At 42.0% G+C, this 18,554-nt stretch overlaps 1 protein-coding gene across 1 annotated transcript in view; it reads right to left on the reverse strand.

The window, feature by feature from the left end:
* Positions 1 to 1,997: 1,997 nt before the first annotated feature.
* Positions 1,998 to 18,554, reverse strand: part of LOC139726906 (uncharacterized) — a 65,472-nt gene continuing 48,915 nt past the window's right edge. The window contains exons 18-28 of the mRNA XM_071637899.1: positions 17,496 to 17,764; positions 15,943 to 16,101; positions 15,417 to 15,600; positions 14,306 to 14,436; positions 13,566 to 13,676; positions 12,997 to 13,062; positions 12,027 to 12,100; positions 10,086 to 10,204; positions 8,774 to 8,968; positions 5,981 to 6,080; positions 1,998 to 5,417 (exon numbers count right to left, since the gene is read on the reverse strand). Coding sequence (XP_071494000.1) covers positions 2,021 to 5,417; positions 5,981 to 6,080; positions 8,774 to 8,968; positions 10,086 to 10,204; positions 12,027 to 12,100; positions 12,997 to 13,062; positions 13,566 to 13,676; positions 14,306 to 14,436; positions 15,417 to 15,600; positions 15,943 to 16,101; positions 17,496 to 17,764 — 4,805 coding nt within the window. The 3' untranslated portion in view covers positions 1,998 to 2,020. The remainder of the gene's footprint in view (positions 5,418 to 5,980; positions 6,081 to 8,773; positions 8,969 to 10,085; positions 10,205 to 12,026; positions 12,101 to 12,996; positions 13,063 to 13,565; positions 13,677 to 14,305; positions 14,437 to 15,416; positions 15,601 to 15,942; positions 16,102 to 17,495; positions 17,765 to 18,554) is intronic.

Here is an 18,554-nt window from a genome sequence, read left to right on the forward strand (position 1 = left end):
GAACAATATAATATGATGAATACATGATTTCCAGGGGATTCAAAGTATTCATCGATAAATCTATAACACATGCTTAATATCCATAAATGCCCACGCAAGTGCATTGCAAACTTACAACATAATTCTGAAAGTGTATTCTGTTACATAGTCTTGTCATCCAGACGAATGTTATCATTTTAAAACTAACAGACTAATAAAAGATTCTTCGTGATCATTTAAAACAGACAGAAACACTGTCATTCTGTGTAAAAGTGCAATCTCAAGAGTAAAACTTTGCCTTGTCATGGGTAAGTACATCAATCACAGACACAGGAAAACACGGCTTAGACAAAACACATCACGCTCTACAGCAGACATCTGGAGGGTGTACGCAACATAGGGTATGTCCACAAAAAAAAAAAAAAAATGGTCTTGAAGGAAGGAAACGATGCAAAAAAACAACAACAAACCACACACTCTAGAGGAATATGGAACACGTCTGTTCTTTAAAGCAGGTCCCAGAATTTGGTAGGATTCAAAAGGGAAGGGACCAATTCCACAGACTATGTACTCACTACCTCACTTCATTTTCTTTATATTCATCCGATGATACAGATATTGCAATGCAGACATCATATGTTGGCAAGACAGTAATGCCGCCACACTTGGATAGACTAAAATAGTTTTGATCTTGCGAGAACACTGGGAGTGTGAACAAAGCTTTATACCATGTTAATGAAGACTCCAACATCAAGACATGCTAACATCAGTTTTAACATCCTGTTAGACCATCTCAAAGGAAACGTTACTTTGATGTTTTACATTCTGGGTTGTTAATGTACCTCATGTAAGTTTTGCTTTTCTAAAAAACACCAATTTCTTACTCCTTATCCTATCAGAGTTCAGGTTCACATAGGGCATCAAGTTTACATACTTTTTGTCCAATGTGTAGGCTCCACTATAAATGAGAGGACAACATGGAGCAGAAAGGCACCTGGAGTGGAGATAAACTTGGAATCTCGTCTTCACAATCAGTGTAGTTGACAAACAAGTTGTCTTTCTTATCTCGTTGTGCCGAATACACCTACCATTTTGAAGTCTGACCAGTAAATTTTGCCAGTATACATCTCAAGAGTTATGAAGCATGAAAGGGACTCAAAAAGAAATGCTCTGGTGTTCACATGACAGTCAACCAGTGGCAAATGTCTGTGTCTCAAGCAAATAAAAGGGCAGTAGCGACCGATAAGAGAATGATATCTAAGACCATACGAAATTCCTAACGCAATCAAGATATTACATCACCTGCAAGGCAAATTAAATAATCACATTCCAAATACACACATTTGAAACATTCATTCTCATCCATGCATTATACCAATAAGACTTGAAAAAAAAAAAGAGAAAGATCATGAAGTTATGCTTCTAAATCGGTGCATGATGAACAAAGTTTCATGTATTATACCAACCACAAACAATGGCTTACTAACAATGAAGAGATTAAAGACTAGTCAATTGCACTCTACACATGTGTACGATGCTTACTACGCTGCACTGAATTATCAGCTAAAGCATACCACAGGACAGCTCCTACTGGGCAACGTTGTCTACATAAATGTCTTGATGACCTTGACAAAAGCATTTACGATTCTGATGTTGCTCGCATAAGGCATAACCAGACAAGCAAGAAACAATATGGAGCATCATGAGCATCTTGTAACCAATATCACACAAGTATGAATACATCAAAGGACCCACTAGTGCATTATCCCCTCATCAGAATTACCTGCAACTAGTAACACTATAACAAAGAAACAAAATAGAAATAATCACATCAAGCTTCCATCGATTGGGAAGGCTAGTACTCATGGATTCAATCTGTTATCTTTAATCCTTGGATGATCTCCATGCAGAATGCAGAATAATTCTTTATCTTCTTTTTTTGCATAGGCTCGCAAAATTTCATTTACATTGTCGATCATAATACCACAAATCAGGCAATCATTTTTAATTCTGTTTCATTTCAGTTGCATGGCAAAAAGGACTATGGAGTCGCTAGGTTTGGGTTTTGGGCCAGGAACTCTCGTTCCCACTTTGATGTTCTAGGCTTGCTATTGGGTGTGGTGTCAGAGAACAGTTTCATCTTCTCTTTGAATGACATCTTGTTCATGTCTGGAGTCGGAGGCTTCTGCTGGAGCTGCTGCTGGGCAAGTCGCCTATCCCGAGGATCGTTGTAGACTTCCTGCGCCCCGATCACTCCAGGGGTGTCCCCAGTGCGGTACACTGGGGCTGGAGCAGCATTCTGCGGTGTGAAGGAGCTCTGGGAGTTAGGCACAGAAGTTGGTGGAGTGTGGTTGTACATGCTGTAGTTGTTGGTCGGCTGAGCCTGGTAAGAGTTGGAGTGCCCATTGCCATAGCTTGCTGGTGGTGTCTGGTACTGCTGCTTAGGTGGAGGGGCACCCCCAGAGTTGTTGGAGCCCACACTATGCTGGGAGCTGATGGAACCACGGTCTCCCACCAGATCTCGCTCATTCAGGTAGTTGAGGGGCTCCGAAGTGGAGCTGGGCCGCTGTCCTGGCCTGAAGGACACTCGCTTTGGAGCAATGGGAGGTGGGGCCTTCTTGAAGGGTTTGGGTTTGTTAAGGGAAGCAGAGTCGGTGATGCTGAACCCATCTGTAGGTGGTCTCTCCTCTGACGCATTCCTCACTTCTGGTTTGTCTGGCCCAGGGACATAGCCGGCACTGACTGTTGTATGCAGCATAGGTGAGGTGCGGAAGGCATGCATGTTGTTCACCTGAGGCTGTGGTGGACCACCGAGGGACAGTCCCTGCTCGAAGCGGCGGCGCTCTTGTTCTAGTTCAGCTTCACGGCGCTCGTATTCGAGGCGCTGCTGGTGGTGCCTTCGTTGCATCTCTTCCTCCTGCTCTCTCAGTGCCTTCATCTCTTCATATTTTCTGCGCTCCTCTTCTGCCTTGCGCCTCATCTCTTCTTGCTCTGCAATCCACCTGGCACGTTCCTCTTGCAGTTTCTTCAGCTCAAACTGCGCACTACGCTCTTCTTGCTGCCGGGACTCCTCCAGTTCCCTCTTTCTGTTCTCTTCCTGTTTCTGGCGCTCCAGCTGTTGTTGCCGCTCCCGTTCCCTCTGCAGTTCTTGCACCCGTTGCTGCTCTTCCTGTTGCTTGAGCTCCTGCTGTCGCTGGATCTCCTGCTGGCGCTGAATTTCCTGCTGTCGATGGAGCTCTTGTTGCCTCTGAACTTCCTGCTGTCGTTGCAACTCCTGTCTCCTTTGATATTCTTGTTGGCGCTGCAATTCCTGTTGCCTTTGGATCTCTTCCTGCCTCCTCTGCTCTTCCATCCTTCTCTGTTCTTCCGCCCGCCTCTGTTCTTCCGCCCGCCTCTGTTCTTCCGCCCTTCTCTGTTCTTCTGCCCTCCTCTGTTCTTCTGCCCTCCTCTGTTCTTCTGCCCTCCTCTGTTCTTCCATCCTCCTTTGCTCTTCCATCCTCCTTTGTTCTTCCTGTCTCCTCTGTTCTTCCTGCCTCTGCATCTCTTGTCGCTTCATCTCCTGTTGACGTTCCATTTCTTGCCGGCGCTCCAGTTCCTCCTGCCTTTGCATTTCCCTTTGACGCTCCATCTGCCGCTGCATCTGAAGTTCTTGAACCCTCCTCTCTTGCCTCTGCCTCATCTCCATCTCTTGTGCCCTTTCTTGTCCCATTTGTTCTCTTGTTCTCTGAACAGCAAGCTCTGCACTGAGATTGGCCATCATCATCTGTTCCCTGTATTCTGGCTTTCTGGTGATATCCTCCTCTTCATCCTCCTCATCCTCCATCATTGACTCCTCCAGTCGCTGCTGGAACATCTCATCAAGCTGCAGCTTACTCAGCTTATCCTGCTGGGCAGGTGTCAGGGATGGAAGGGAAGACAGGTACTCAATTTCATCACTGCGCATCTTTTTCACATGTTCTTCTAACTGCTTCTCCTGTCGCTCTTTCTCATCTCGATCCCAGGGAGAAGATTTTGATGAGGGGACTGAAGTAGAATTTGTGATGGAAGTTGTACCAGGCATGGCCCTCCCTGGTGGTTCCATACCTGCTCTCTGGGGGTTGAATCTATCACTGGCTGGGCCTACTGGTTTGTCCATTGTGCGCCTGTCAAGGGAGCTGCGTGCTGCTTCTGCTGACGCTGCAGTCCTTTCAGGAGGCATTGGCGGAGGAACTGGCTTTGGTCCCAATGGAGGCTTTTGCGGGAGGGCTGGGCGCTGACTCTCGCCTGCAACTGGAGTCAAGGATGATGATCTATTGATGCGTCCTTGGCGAGGCAAGGAAGCAAAGCCGGAATTTGGTGTCTGTCTGTTTTCCTCCTCAAGCTGTTTGGCCTTCTTTTCCTGCCACTGCTTGTACTCTTCATCTTCACTCAGATGCTGGGGTGGTGGTGGAGGAGGCAGTTCATCGATGCTACCACTGTTTGATCCCCGACTGCCAGCCATTTCAGGAGGTGGTGGTGGGAGCACATCTGCATTTTGCGGCCCATTCATGCCATATTGCTTAGCTTGATTCTCCATAGCATGGATTCGTGGTTGCTGAACGTCATCTCTCACCATCCGCGGGGCAGGCTGAGGACTGTTTGTGCGATTCTCAAACCTTCTGTCTGCAGGACTCTCTGGACCCCTCAAAACATTCCCTTCACTGTACACTCTGCCTCTTGGTTCGGGGAGATCATCAATCATATCCCCCTGGCTGTAGTTCCTCTGTCTGGGTGGCATGCCTGGATTTTCTCTAGGATCTCTTGGACTCTGTCTCCCCTGCGGTGCCATTCTGTAACCTTCTGGTGCACCATAGCGATTAGGCGGTGGCTGCTGCATGATACCATCTACCATATGCTGGTTGGGTGGCATACCCCTTGGACCCCAGCCCTGCTGTGGTCCTGGTGGACCCCGAGGATGAGGGATTGGCATCCTTTGTGGTGGACCCCTTGGATCCTGCCCGGGACCCATCGGCCCACGAGGGTACTGCCCTGGGTGCTGGGGTGATGGTCCCCTTTGCCTCTGCTGCATGTGCATCATTTGTTGCTGCACCTGTCGGGGCTGAGGGGCGGGCCTCATCTGGTTGGGTAGGTCTCTCTGTTGGGGCACTGGTCTTTGGACTGGTGACTCTCGTCTTGGATCCACAGGTCTTGGACCTGGTTGGCGCCGGTGAAACGGCTCCTCATCGTAATTCTCCAGAGGCGGTCGGTCCCCTGGCCTGTACTGGGATTCCTCCTCTCTTCTGAAGGGTGGCTCCTCCCTTGGGGCGTGTCCTCGGTAAGGTTGCTCATCTCGCTTACTGGATAGATCCATGGTAGACTTAGCTGACCTCTGGATCTCATTTTCGCTGGCATCTGGCTCTAAGTTGGACACAGACTTGGATCTTTGAGAAATTGGTGGTGTTGGTGTGGATTCCATGCGGCTGCAGAAAAACAAGAAACCAATATTACTTGCATCATAAACACTTTTGACACATTCTAATTTTTCTTTTTTTTTCTAGGCTAAAACAAAGAATTATGAACACATACATACAAAACGGTTGGTTTTGATAATGCATATACACTTGTATATCGAACTGCAAAACACTTATTCCGAGAGGTTTGCCATGAAACTAATAGAGTAATTCATTAAATGTTCACAGAACTAAAATCCTGCAAGTATGGTAGGTCTAAACACATGCAGGAGCATGGTGGATAAGGACCAGGAAACCAAGTTTGTTGTTGTTCAGGGAGAAATTGGAAGGGTATGGGATTGGTTTTGAAAACCTGGCATTCACCTTGCCTTTGGTATCATCAAAGTCCTCCTTTCTCTTCGGAGTGCACCATATATCAAACACACTAAGCCTTTCAAGAAGCTATCAAGATTTTATCTTATGGATATGAGCTGAAACAAAGTTGCAAAATGAGATGACAACACCACTTCCCATGACACCCACGGCAGGCCTAAGTTGGGATTACAGGCGCCCTTCTCAAAGAATTGACATACCTTCGTGGGTCAGGTCTCATTCCCACTGACCCATGTCGTCCGTAGTCCTCCCTGCTGTTCATCGGCATGTAGTTTCCACGTTCTGGTGGCCTCTCATCAGCTACAAAGGAGACAGGAGTCGACATAAAGAAGGCATGAACATGAATTTGAAATCATGCCAAGAATGGATGCAAAAATTAAACAAGAAACTTCAGAGCAAATCTTGTGCCTTACTAGTTGACTTCTTGCAGGACTGGACCTCTTGCCAATGTCAAATATGTAAGCATTACTTACCACTTTTTATACCGTCAGAATGTAGATATTTCCCACCCACCTAGAAAACAAAACCAGGAACAATTTTTGACATTTCCTTTTCACTGGAAATGATTTAATATCGTATGTTCAAATAAAAGTACCGGAAATGTATGTCAAGTGTCACTGGCATTAGCCATGATAGCATATAGAATAATAACTTGAGTTACAAACACGCACTGATAATAACTTGCAGAAGGTTGGTTGATGGGTTAAACACGTTATGGGGCCCGCAACAAGAAGCATGCTGCACAAACAGAATGAGGATAGGTAGCAGTACACCACAGCAAACATTAAAGGGACTGTACAGTACTGGTTGAGGTGAGGGATTCATGGTTTGAACATTCCTAAGTGAGATAATGAGAAACCTCTTATGAAATATGAAAGAGCATGTAATTTTAAGAAGGATTCAACGTTTATTTGATGAAAATTGGTTTTCAAATGGCTCAGATATCCAAAAAAGTGATAATAATAAGGTGATAGGCCACAACTTTATTAGGTTCTCTTTGTTTCACCTTGTTTTGGGATATCTCAGCCATTTCAAAATGGATTTTCATAAAAAAAAACTTTTGATACCCCTTACAATTGAATGTTCTTAGACATCTCATAGAGTGGTTTCTGAATATCTCGCAAAACGATAAAGCTAAATCCTTGCCTCGACCAGAAATGTACACACCCTTTAAAATGAAAAACACAGAAAGGATAAAGAAGTAAAATAGACAAACATAAGAGCAGAAGGTTCATACATGCCTTTTCAAGAAAAGTGACAAAAATTGGAGAATATCACAGGATAGAACCGAACTTTCCGAAAATGAACATTGCAACAATGAACCATAGATGAGGAAGCAACCAATTGTATTTACTGACAACATATTCCTGATTTATCAAGAGCATGACTTAAAATATATATTTTGAATAGATAGCACACTGCATAAATGCAGTGGTTGTGTAAAAACAGTGATATCACAGCATACATTGACTCTGTCTTTAAAACATTGAGCCTCAAAATCAATGCTGTCAGACTGTTAATGCTGGCAGAAGTGAATTCATACACCAATTCTCTTGCACAAATCCCTAATGGCAAAACAATCCTTTTTGGACTTGTTCATCATTAAGAATTTAATTACAAAACAAAATAAAACACAACAAAATACAACAAAACTAAACTAAACATGCATATACTAAACTAAACATGCATATACACACACAAATAATCAATGTTGGTTTTTTTCTTTTTCTGATACAGAGTAGCTTTGTGGGACAAATGAATTAAAGACACAGTTCAACAATGTGGTGGATCAACATTCACAAAGCCCAAAGTTTTGCTGGCTGAGCTATTATGATAATGCTCATATGCATGAAGAAAAATCTAGCACCCATAAACAGATGATAATCATGCTGTCACAGTGAAGAGATCTAAAGACAAATGTCACGATGCAAATAAATAAAACATTTATTGTACGGTTTATACTGAACACTACTATCTACAGCATACAGAGAGTATGGCAAATCTGGTCACTGAGACATTTTCAACTTTTTGAAGCATTTACCTGCATTTATATTCAATCCATGTTTCTCATAGCTTCATATTTACATAATTTGAGATGCTTTGGTTTATGCAGATCAGCTTTCAACCTCTAAATGTTGTTAACCTAATCCATACTGAATTCTGAAATCCCCATACATGTAGACTTAATACACAGGCCACCAGGTTCCCATTGGGAAGGGGTTACACAAAGCTTAGAATAAATATGAAATGTAGTAGCTATAGGAAGGGCACCCATGATTGAGCACTGTAAGACAATCCCACGAAACATTCACTCTGCTGTATGAAGGATTTTCTTTAAAGGCAAATGCTTTGCAGAGACATGCATGCTGGCAAACCACAATGCAAAAAAACAAAAACAAACACAAACACATATGCACACACCCACACATATTTACAAAAAAAAAACCCAAAACAAAAAAAAACCAACAAATTTTACTTACAAACACTGCAGCTAACTACTGAAAATTTAACTTTATGAGGGACATAATGACATTCCATAACTGACGTGATAAATCTTTCCATTCAATCTCTCACATCACTCCTGTGCTTCACATTTGATATATGAAACCTGACTGAGGTCTCACTTCAAATCAGGAATGACGACGAACTGACATTTAAAATACAATTTACTTTAAAAGCAGTTGTGCGCAGTTTAGCATTTATGGTAGAACTTTTTGCGATGAGCTTGAATGACTGCTTTTGTTTGTTTTTTCTCCCCGAAATCCCAGCATGGTCAAGAAATAATGGAACATTGCAAAGACATTTGGAAGATGTAGAGAACAATGAAATGTTGCACACACAAAAAAAAGTAATAGAATGACACCAAGTTAGTTATCAAGAGGGAAAAACTCCAGTGGAAAAAGTGAATATGGAGATGTCAAGAAAAAGGAAACTGCCACAGCACGCATGAGAGAAAAGACAAACTGACAAGACAACACAACAACTCTTCTCACCAAGATTTGGGGAGGATCGGGCCTTATCCGCCTCTCTCAGGCCCACCAGGGGCACGCCAATCACCCCCCGGGGGAGCGTGGCGGTGTCGCGGGGGTCAACTGACTCCCTGGGGGGAGCGGTGTTGTGGGGGAGGGTGGCAGAGCGCCCAGAAAGGTCCTCGCTAACGGGTCGGGGCTGCCGCTCTCCCTTGTTGGCTGGTGGGGGTTTTGATGAAGGGAGTTACAAAAGGGGGGGGGGGGAGAGGAATAGATTGGGAGGGAATTCGTCATAAGTAATCCGTAAAAGATACTGATGGTAAAAGTTATTTTTTGACAAACTAAACAATGCCCCTTATTTTATAAAAATCATTCTAAACAGGGTAAGGGCTATCACACACACAATTTTAATAGGCATTTCCTAACAAACAATTCAGTGTAACATTTTAGGAGCTTGATTTCCACCCCAGTCTCAAAAACAGACTCTCATTTGCACAGTGTGATGGCGTATTTGAAATTAAAGGTCTCGTTGTGATAAGAGAGCAAAAAAAAAAAAAAAAAAATCTACATGACCTGAGAGCCCAGGTCTTCAGATTCTAGACTAACTGATAGATTATCCACTTGTGGCTAAAACTTAGTAAGATTAGGGAAAGACAACGTCATTCCTATTTTTCTATCTTTCCTACACAGTGCTCATAGCTGTAAAATGCTATTGATTTTCAAGGGCTTACAAATTTGATCACATACTCTCATCTGCTGGGGCAAGACTACAGATTGTCTTAATCAGCCAACATTCCTTTTGATGCCCCTAGCCATTGCTGTAACTATTTAAAATGGCCTTGGTACATATTCATATCTTTGCATGAAAACATATTTCGAATCATGTGAATGATTTTTCCCTTTTGATCTACGATTACTTATCTTTTGAATATACTGTGTAAGCAATTGCACACTTATCAAGACTGAAAACTTGCTCAATCAGAACTTTAAAGAGCAAACTTTGACTTGAAGGTCTCCTGTGACTTAATCATAAAGCAATCACTCAATCAAACACCAAACCAATTGGCAACGATCAAGACCAAATCAATCAAGTCTTTCCCATTTGTCAAGACGTTTGCGTGAAAGAACCACGTGCACGCAACCTCCCAACTTTCAAACATGCACACGACCATACCACCTCTTGGCATGCATCCATCCTCATAAAACCAATACAAAACACCCATACAGTCATCACCCATGCACCATGCAGATGATTCTGATGAGGGAATTCCCAATCTTCAATGACAGGGGGGAATCCCCAATCATAGCGGAGAGGGAAATTCCCTGCATTCCTTACCTCTCTGCTGAGGGGGTGTGGTCTGGCTAAGGATCTGGGCTAGCCCGTGGAAGATGGCCCCCTGCTTGGCGATGGTCATTTCTACCACTTGGCCGGACTTGACCAGGAACTGGGCAGCTCTGTGTCAGGACAATGAGAGAAAATGATACATCTCTATAGTCTTTTCTTCAATGTTTCTCAAAACATACAAGCGAAGAGTTAACAGTTTACTCTACAGTGCATTACATCTGGATTATGGTGATATCGGTTATTTGCTCTGCGGTTTTATTGTCTTCCTACATGGTTAAAGATAATATAAAGTTTTGGTACCTCAAAAGTTCCCTGAATTTTTGTGTTTCAGGTTAAAGTACCTTTCATATAACTGTCACTGTGAGACTTACTCGCCCCAAAGTGCTTTCATGTCTCAGTAATCATGCAATTGACTGCGACCAGCAGCCCCATACGCACAGCGTATTAATGGGACTTCGCATTTTAGCATTCAGGATCATGACAGATTTAGTATCGCGGATAAATATCAACTTAAAATCCAAAAATTTCTTCAATTTGAAGACTTACCAATTAAGTTGAAGTATTGAAAACAGGCTTCGGGCAACGTTTGATTCTGCCAATAGTCCCTTTCTGTCCGAATTGATGACTGAATGTGACTCGGTCGAGAGGACCTTGGGAGAGCTACATACACTGAATACTATGGCCGGCGCATGCGCACACAAACATCTTATCCGTTCATGGATTTGAAATTTGTGCCCACGTGATGTGTGTGCATGCACTGGCTGTAGTATTCAGTGTATGTAGCTCTCCCAAGGTCCTCTCGACCGAGTCACATTCAGTCATCAATTTGAACAGAAAGGGACTATTGGCAGAACCAAACGTTGCCCGAAGCCTGTTCTCAATACTTCGACTTAATTGGTAAGTCTTCAAATTGAAGAAATTTTTGGATTTTAAGTTGATATTTACCCGCGACACTAAATCTGTCATGATCCTAGATGCTACAATGCGAAGCCCCATTACGCTATGCGTATGGGGCTGCTGGTCACAGTTAGCTATGCGTACACGTGTTTTGTATGGGGCTGCACGCTGCTGGTCGCAGTTATCATGCAATAATGGTTTCGTACAATACGTGTACTACCTCGCCGCCGTACGGCGGCGGCTCTGGTACGAAACCATTATTGCATGATTACTAAGACATGAGAGCATTTTGGGGCGAGTAAGTCTCACAGTGTTAGTTACATGAAAGGTACTTTAACCTGAAACACCAACAAAGACAAGGAAATTCAGGGAAACTTTTTAGGTACCAAAACTTTATATTATCTTATAACACTCATCTTCATTTTTTCATTCGAAACATGTTCCAATAATATGATGCATCAATGCTGGTGCATAGGCAAACACATGGAAATGTACAATATCTGCAAAATGTTACCAAGGACCTTTACAAGTTTGAGAAAACCAGCTAATATACTCTGCTTGTGTTTGTCAGATTGTATCATGTAATAAACATGTACCATCACGGACCTCATGAAACTCGTAACTCTGAGCACAGACAGCTCTGGTACAGACTTTTACACTGAAAAAATTCACTTTCTGAAATGTATACTCAGAGAAGTTCTGTACAAACATTCATGTAGCTTGGGCCCTGTTGCATTAAACTATGGTAACTCTGCAATCAATGATTTACTACAGCAATCCATAGCCAATAAAACCTAAGAAATCACAGTCTGTGTCCATTGTCTTCAGAGTTATCTATGCCACAGGGTCCTGGTGATTCCACTGCCAATTAAAAGCTAAGAAATCACTGATGGTTACTGCTGACTGTAAAGTTACCATAGTTTTTAGCAGTGGGGTCAAGATAATGAATGTGTGGGTGCTTGTGACAGAGAAAGAGGGAGGAAGGGGGGGGGGGGGGGTGGAAGAGAGAGAAAGAGATGTAAAGTATATCCTTACGCATCTTGGTCCAATCCAATGAGGCTGTTACCATCCACAGAGAGGATTTGATCACCTGCCTTCACTCGCCCATCCTGACGGTGACAAACAAATATGAAATGAATAAAGTACATTCCATTCATTGGTATACAATGTGATGTCAACCACAACCTTTACAACAACAACAACTATAACAACAACAACAACAACAACAACAACAACAACAACAACAACAACAACAACAACAACAACAACAACAACAACAACAACAACAACAACAAAAAAAAAAACCTGCAGCAGCAGCAACTGTAATAACAACTCACAAAAAACTACCCAACCTCCCTCCCCCCCCCCCCCGCAAAAAAAAGAAAAAAGAAAAAAAAGACACCTTCAAGAGAGACACAAATCAACATTTATCACAGCTCCTTTCGCATTTGATGCAATTGATACTGGTAAATATGCTCCTGAAGTTGCAACATCATTTGTCATCAAAATACTTTGCTGTGATAGGGACAGTAGCTAAGAACTACACACCAGGAGTACTGCTACATCAAATCTATACAAAAGCAACAACTATCTTTTAAACTCTTAAAATTTCCACAAGTTACATATGAACTGATCAAGAACCCCTTTCACTTTTCATGCATGCCAATTGGCACACAAAGCACTGTCAGGCTTTAACAGACCAGTGATCCAGGTATGAAATGATCCTGAGAAAGAAGAGTACTGTAAAAGCTTTTATTTTTGCGAGGCTTTAATTTTTCTGAATTTCACAAATTTTGAATTACTGTTGGCCTGCAAATTTAACACCATGTGAAACACTGCCAGGTTCAGTAAAGTACCTATGATGGACTTGCGTCAAATCGCGAAAACAACATCTCGCAAAAATGTCTGTGACCTCCTCAATCGCGAAAATAACAGCTTTTGCAGTAACTTTTCTACACTTTGATATACTATTCACGGCCAGTTTGTAAGATCTCGCCTGCCTTACCCTGTCAGCTGCAGAGTCAGGTACCACAGCCTTGACGTAGATACCAATCTGGTTCTGACCAACTCCCTGAAAAGATGACACGAAATATACTTTGCATTTGATTGGTTTTATGCCTTTCTTCCATTGCTTAATTAGTGTAACAGAACATCACACACATTGGTATACTTTGTGAAAGGCAGAATGGAATCTCTCTTTTTCTCTAACCCAAGCTAATTTGCACTGTTGTATGACTAGCAGTTCTACAATATTAAAAAATAAACCAAAAAATAATAAAACAAATGCACATTTTAACTCTTACCTAATTCATATCATAAAAGAGGTGTTCCACATGAATAACACTTTGGCTCTAATCTCTCCCTCTAAAAAAAAAAGTGAATTTCTAAACATTTTCAAAATATAATTTCACTTTCTGTAGAAGTCCAAGAATCTAAGTGTGCAGCATACTGCAGTAATTTGTCTTTGCAAGATCATTACTATAAGCTGAGACAAAATTCAGTTGCTGAGCAATTTCCGGTACCAGGCATATACATCAAATATACAAATAATCATCAAGTCTTCCTTTAACCTACCGTTGCAGCTACGATGCTCAGTCCCATGCCTGGCTTTCCATGTTTGTCCAGCTGGATGTGAATGATCTCTGGCTCTTTACCAGGTGGCTTGGCGTCTGGCTTCACCTGCGGCTGTGGAAGAAAGGAAACAACAAAATCAACAACAGTGACATTAATTAACAGCTAATTAATTATTAATCAATTATCATCTGTTTCCATTTTAGTCTCGGAAACTTAAGAACCAAAGATATACAGCATCATAGCGTCCGACATCCTTCATCCTCAAAGATCTTTTTTTTTTTTCCACATATGAATACTGAATGGCCTTAAAAGGTTGTTGTTTAATCATCTGTCAAGAAACATTCTGAAGAGACTGTTCAAACATTAAAATGTTCATTTATAGTTGCAGCACAGGGTCCACTTTGGGCCAGAGCATTGTTTTGGGAAACAACAGAAAAGATCACTTCTTAGAACAACTTCAAGTTTCCACATTTAAGTGGTCTAATCTTTCTTACAAGTCATTTGTAGAAGTTTACCAATATTAAAATTATTCTTGTGTCACCATCGTCATTCAGCAGGGCCCTGTTTTATGAAGAATTATAACGGATTACATAGTTGATTTCTATGGTAAGTCTAAGGCAGCCTGTGTGGTAAGGAAATTTATAATGGATTATATCTTTTGATAAAACGGGGCCCAGAACTTCTAAGTAGCAGCTGTGGGGTGACATGGAGCATCTAGTCACTAACTTTTCTGTCTTTACCTCTATGTGTGGCTTGGAAGGAGGTTGTGGAGACTCTGGTGACTGTGGTTCAAGAATGGAGGGCTGGTTGCCGTACATGTGGACAGTCCAAGTCCCATTGGCCTTGGGGTGCGGCGTCAGGCGAACTTGTGCTGGGTGGGATAAAAAGAAGCCACATTTATGCTGTTGGTACCTCTCTATCTTTGTGTGAATCTCACTCTCCCTCTTTTTCTCTTCATGAAAAGCAAGGAAGAAATAATCAAAATACACAGATAATGGATTTTAATGGCTGTAAAATCAGTGAGGGCTTAAAAGCAAGAGTACGAATGTTACTTGCTGATTCTAAACATGGGACTTTACCTTTATTATGAAAACAGTTAGAGTAATAATCTAACTCTTTTGTGCAGGCAGTTACTACTAACATTGGTTTGAAAATCGATGTAACAAAACATCATACTTATCAAGACATCTTCTTAAATCTGAGTACGCACAATGAACGATACAGGAGACATGAGTCAATATTTGTTTGTCTTTGGATAGTTTGCATTCTGTGTAACGACCTGTGGCCTGCATGAATGCAAATTTATAGGAAAGTTGTGGAAACCACAGATCGCATCAATACATTAATATCCCAAACACCCAGAAGCTCTGGGGGTTTCAGTACTTAGAGTGTGAATTGGCACAATAAAAAAGAAAAAAACAAAACAAAACTGAAGAAGTACTCTGAGTTCCCAATATAGAAACCTTTTGTTACGTCATCAATGCCAGCGCACGGCGCGCCTTGTCCTGGACAGAAACTACAGCACGCTCTCTATTGCGCGCATGACAACCTCAAAAATATGCAGCTTGAACTCCCAAGTTCATTGACCCTACCTGCCAAAATACGGAAATATCCTTCATTAAATCCACAAAAATTGCTTGATCACTACCAAAATTTCATCATCTGTTTCTTGTGTTATCCTCAACCTTTTCTGCAAGTTACATCCAAATCCATTCACAGCTTTTTGAGTTATTTTGCACACGGACAAACAAACCAACAGTAATGAAAACATAACCTCCTCCCTTGGCGGAGGTAAAAACACCCCATAGTATAGTCAATAGTCTCTGACATAGAAAAGTTTAAGAGACTCACCAGCCTGCACCAGTGGGTTGAGGAACTCCCTCAGTCCGTTAGGGATGCCCTTCACGATGTCACTGGAGTATCCGTCTTCGGGCAGGAAGGCCGCCACCCGCAGCTCCCGCTCCTCTTCCAGGAGAATGGGACGCCCCTCCTGCTGTGCCTGCACCTCCTCTGGGGATGCAGCATTGGCGGTTGCCTAGGAGACAAACAGGTTAAATCCATTTATCAAACTTGCGTGACATAGCAGCGAATGACCAGTGCACCCAAACTGTATTCCATGTATCTGCAAGTATCAACAAGAATGTGTGTAATGAGTACCACAGTACATCATTTGTATTGGGTTTTCCATATTCTTTGGTGCAAAACAGTTTATTATATAAACTCACAAAGTGATGCTATGCCGCATATTGCTTTAGGCAAATTACAAAATACCTCATTTGATAATGAAATCCATACAGCCGGGGGGGGGGGGGGGGGGGGGGGGGGGGGTATAATTGAACAATTATAGGGAACTGGATGCTGGTTTGCATGATATTACCTTAGCAATGGCTTCAGGGGGGATCTCGATGGCCCCCTTGGGAGGGATGTAGTTATCAAGGAGTGCTTTCAGCTGGCGTGTGTTCAGCTTCCAGCTGCCAGAGATGGCAGCGTTCAGCTGGGTGGAGTTCTCCTTGGGGGTGATCAAAAGCTCCAGGGCCTGTCATGGATTCAATGAATAAAAATATTCATGAATAAGAAAATATGTTGATGGATGGATAAACGAGAGAATGAAATAAGTGGAGAATGAATGAATATATTGACAAATCAAAAATAGTTTCACAATAGCAATGATAAAGAACTTCTGAACAAGCTACATGTATTATAAGTTGGATTCACCTACAACTGTAGTATCCATTATTTCTTGGGGAATTACTTCCCCACTGAGATCAATTCATGACAAAAATGAAGTAATGGTGCAATCATAATCTCTCCTTTAAGTGTGCAAGTTGAAATGCCCTTGTTCATGAAGCTTACAAAGGGGGCATTGGTCCTACACAGAACATTAGAGTATACTTGGTAAATTACTGAACAGCTCATCACATGAATACCAAGGAAGTACACTTTGCCTTACAGAGTCTGAAGAATTGACAGGCATGTTTTCAAAGTTCTGAAAATACTTATAACTCACTAGATTTTCACACCTCTGCAAATAACATACTCAATATGTGACCCTGCACCACAAAACCACCAATAAGTCACCAAACGTGGATTTTTAGTTAAAGGCAGATTCTGAAAGAGCAGATTCTAAGCTTTAAAATGATGTATAACTCATTTCAAATGGATTCTCCCAACCTATATAGATATTGGAAAGGAAGCGCACACTCTAGAAAGTGTGAACTGAGAAAAGAGGCTCTGAAGTACAGGGCCTACTCAAGTGCCTAATCTTATACTAAGCCGTGCTACCTGTGCCATGAATGGGACAAAAACATGATGTCAACCACTGTAGCACCAACAATCAAGGGATTATAAGATTAAGCTGTTATTGAGCATGGTCTATTACCCCATTCTGACCATTTTAAATGTCAACTTTCAGAGCAGTAGCATCATCCTTTCAAAAGTTATTACAGTTGAAAGTGAAGAGGGTGCAAAGGATTTTCAAGAAATGAAAGGGGCCTCTAAGAAAAACCTGATCACAATACTCTACCAAAAAAGGGTTGTAGAAAAACTGCTGAAAATCCACTTTCCCATTCAATTTATGATCCCAAACTCAAGAATAATGTAAAAGAAGAATAGCTCTTTCAGAAAATATGGAAAACTAGAAATTGACCAGGTTGACCCATTTCCATTTCAGCTTTCTTGAGTCCTCATGTAAAATCAAGGGGTGCGACTTTTTATTTGTTTTGTGATACACGGTCACATATGACCTCCCCCAATCTGTTGCCTCAAAAACTACAAGGGTTCTTTATGTTGTTATTCTAAGTTCTGATTGGAAATTTGCTCAAACTTTTCACTGTCCTGTTCCTGATTTTCTGCTTCTAGTCATACAAACTAATATTTAGGGTGGCCTTCTCCTCTTTGATGAAGAAAGAAAACACGGATAGACATAGGCACCTGCTTCAATTTCTCCAGGTGGGCCTCTGCGGCCAGCTCCAGGCCCTGCTTCTCGGCCCAGGCGTCCACGCGGGCCAGGCGGCGCATGAGGCGGCGGCCCCAGTCCTGGGTGCAGAGGCCGGCGTGGCGGGGCGAGGTCACCAGCCGGTTGAAGAGGCTGGCGCTGATGAAGTGGAAGAGCTGGGAGAAGAGCTGGATGGTGAGGGCGGCATTGACGCGGCAGACGCGCAGCAGCGTCATCGCTGACGACAGGATCTGGAGGACGTCGCCTGCAGAAAGCAAAAGGGATGAAAGGCAACGAATGATGTCATATTGAATACTGTAAACTATTAAAGAATTCATGGCAATAGGAAATTACAGTTGTACCATCCCCTTTCAGTACAGACATTTGTCATCACCTCTTAGCACAAGGAATCTACTGTCTCCCTATTTGAAAGAAAAAAAGGTATCATCTCACCATAACTATTACAACGAAAATTATGGGCTCATCCAGGTATAAAGAACTTGAAGTCTTTTGTTCTTGTTCTTCTTTCATCGAGTATTTTGTCACTATAAAATTTTTCATCTATACTATCTACAATGTATTTCTAAAAATGGTGACGTGCTAAAATTCTATTTTTGTCACAAACATGAGGAAGAAAGACATCATATGGCATATGTCCAGGTACGATCAAGAAAGGAAAATTACTGTAAGAGAAATATTGAACAATCAAAGTACTCAAACATTACCAGAAGAAATAAAGTCCCAGATGCCATATTTGTGATTACAGGACAGTATGCATCTTCTACATGTCTTGATACAAGTTTTACTCTCCTTTATCACATCAAAGTTCACTCATCCCCAAAATGTAGTTATCTATATTCCCATGTTCAATTTACATGAAGAAAAAATGCCTCCACAATAAAAAAAAAAAAAATGTCCTAACCTACATTACAGCAATGACCATCACTGGTATACATATCATTGTGTGAAAGACAGTGGAGAGCACCATAAAGAAAAATAAAGCATCTCCTTCTACTATGGAACCATATCTTTCCTTCAATTAAGCAACATCTTTC

This window comes from Diadema antillarum, unplaced genomic scaffold (genome assembly GCF_040938485.1).
Source record: "Diadema antillarum isolate AM-2024a unplaced genomic scaffold, OU_Dant_1.0 seq00000103_RagTag, whole genome shotgun sequence".
Lineage (NCBI taxonomy): Eukaryota > Metazoa > Echinodermata > Echinoidea > Diadematoida > Diadematidae > Diadema > Diadema antillarum.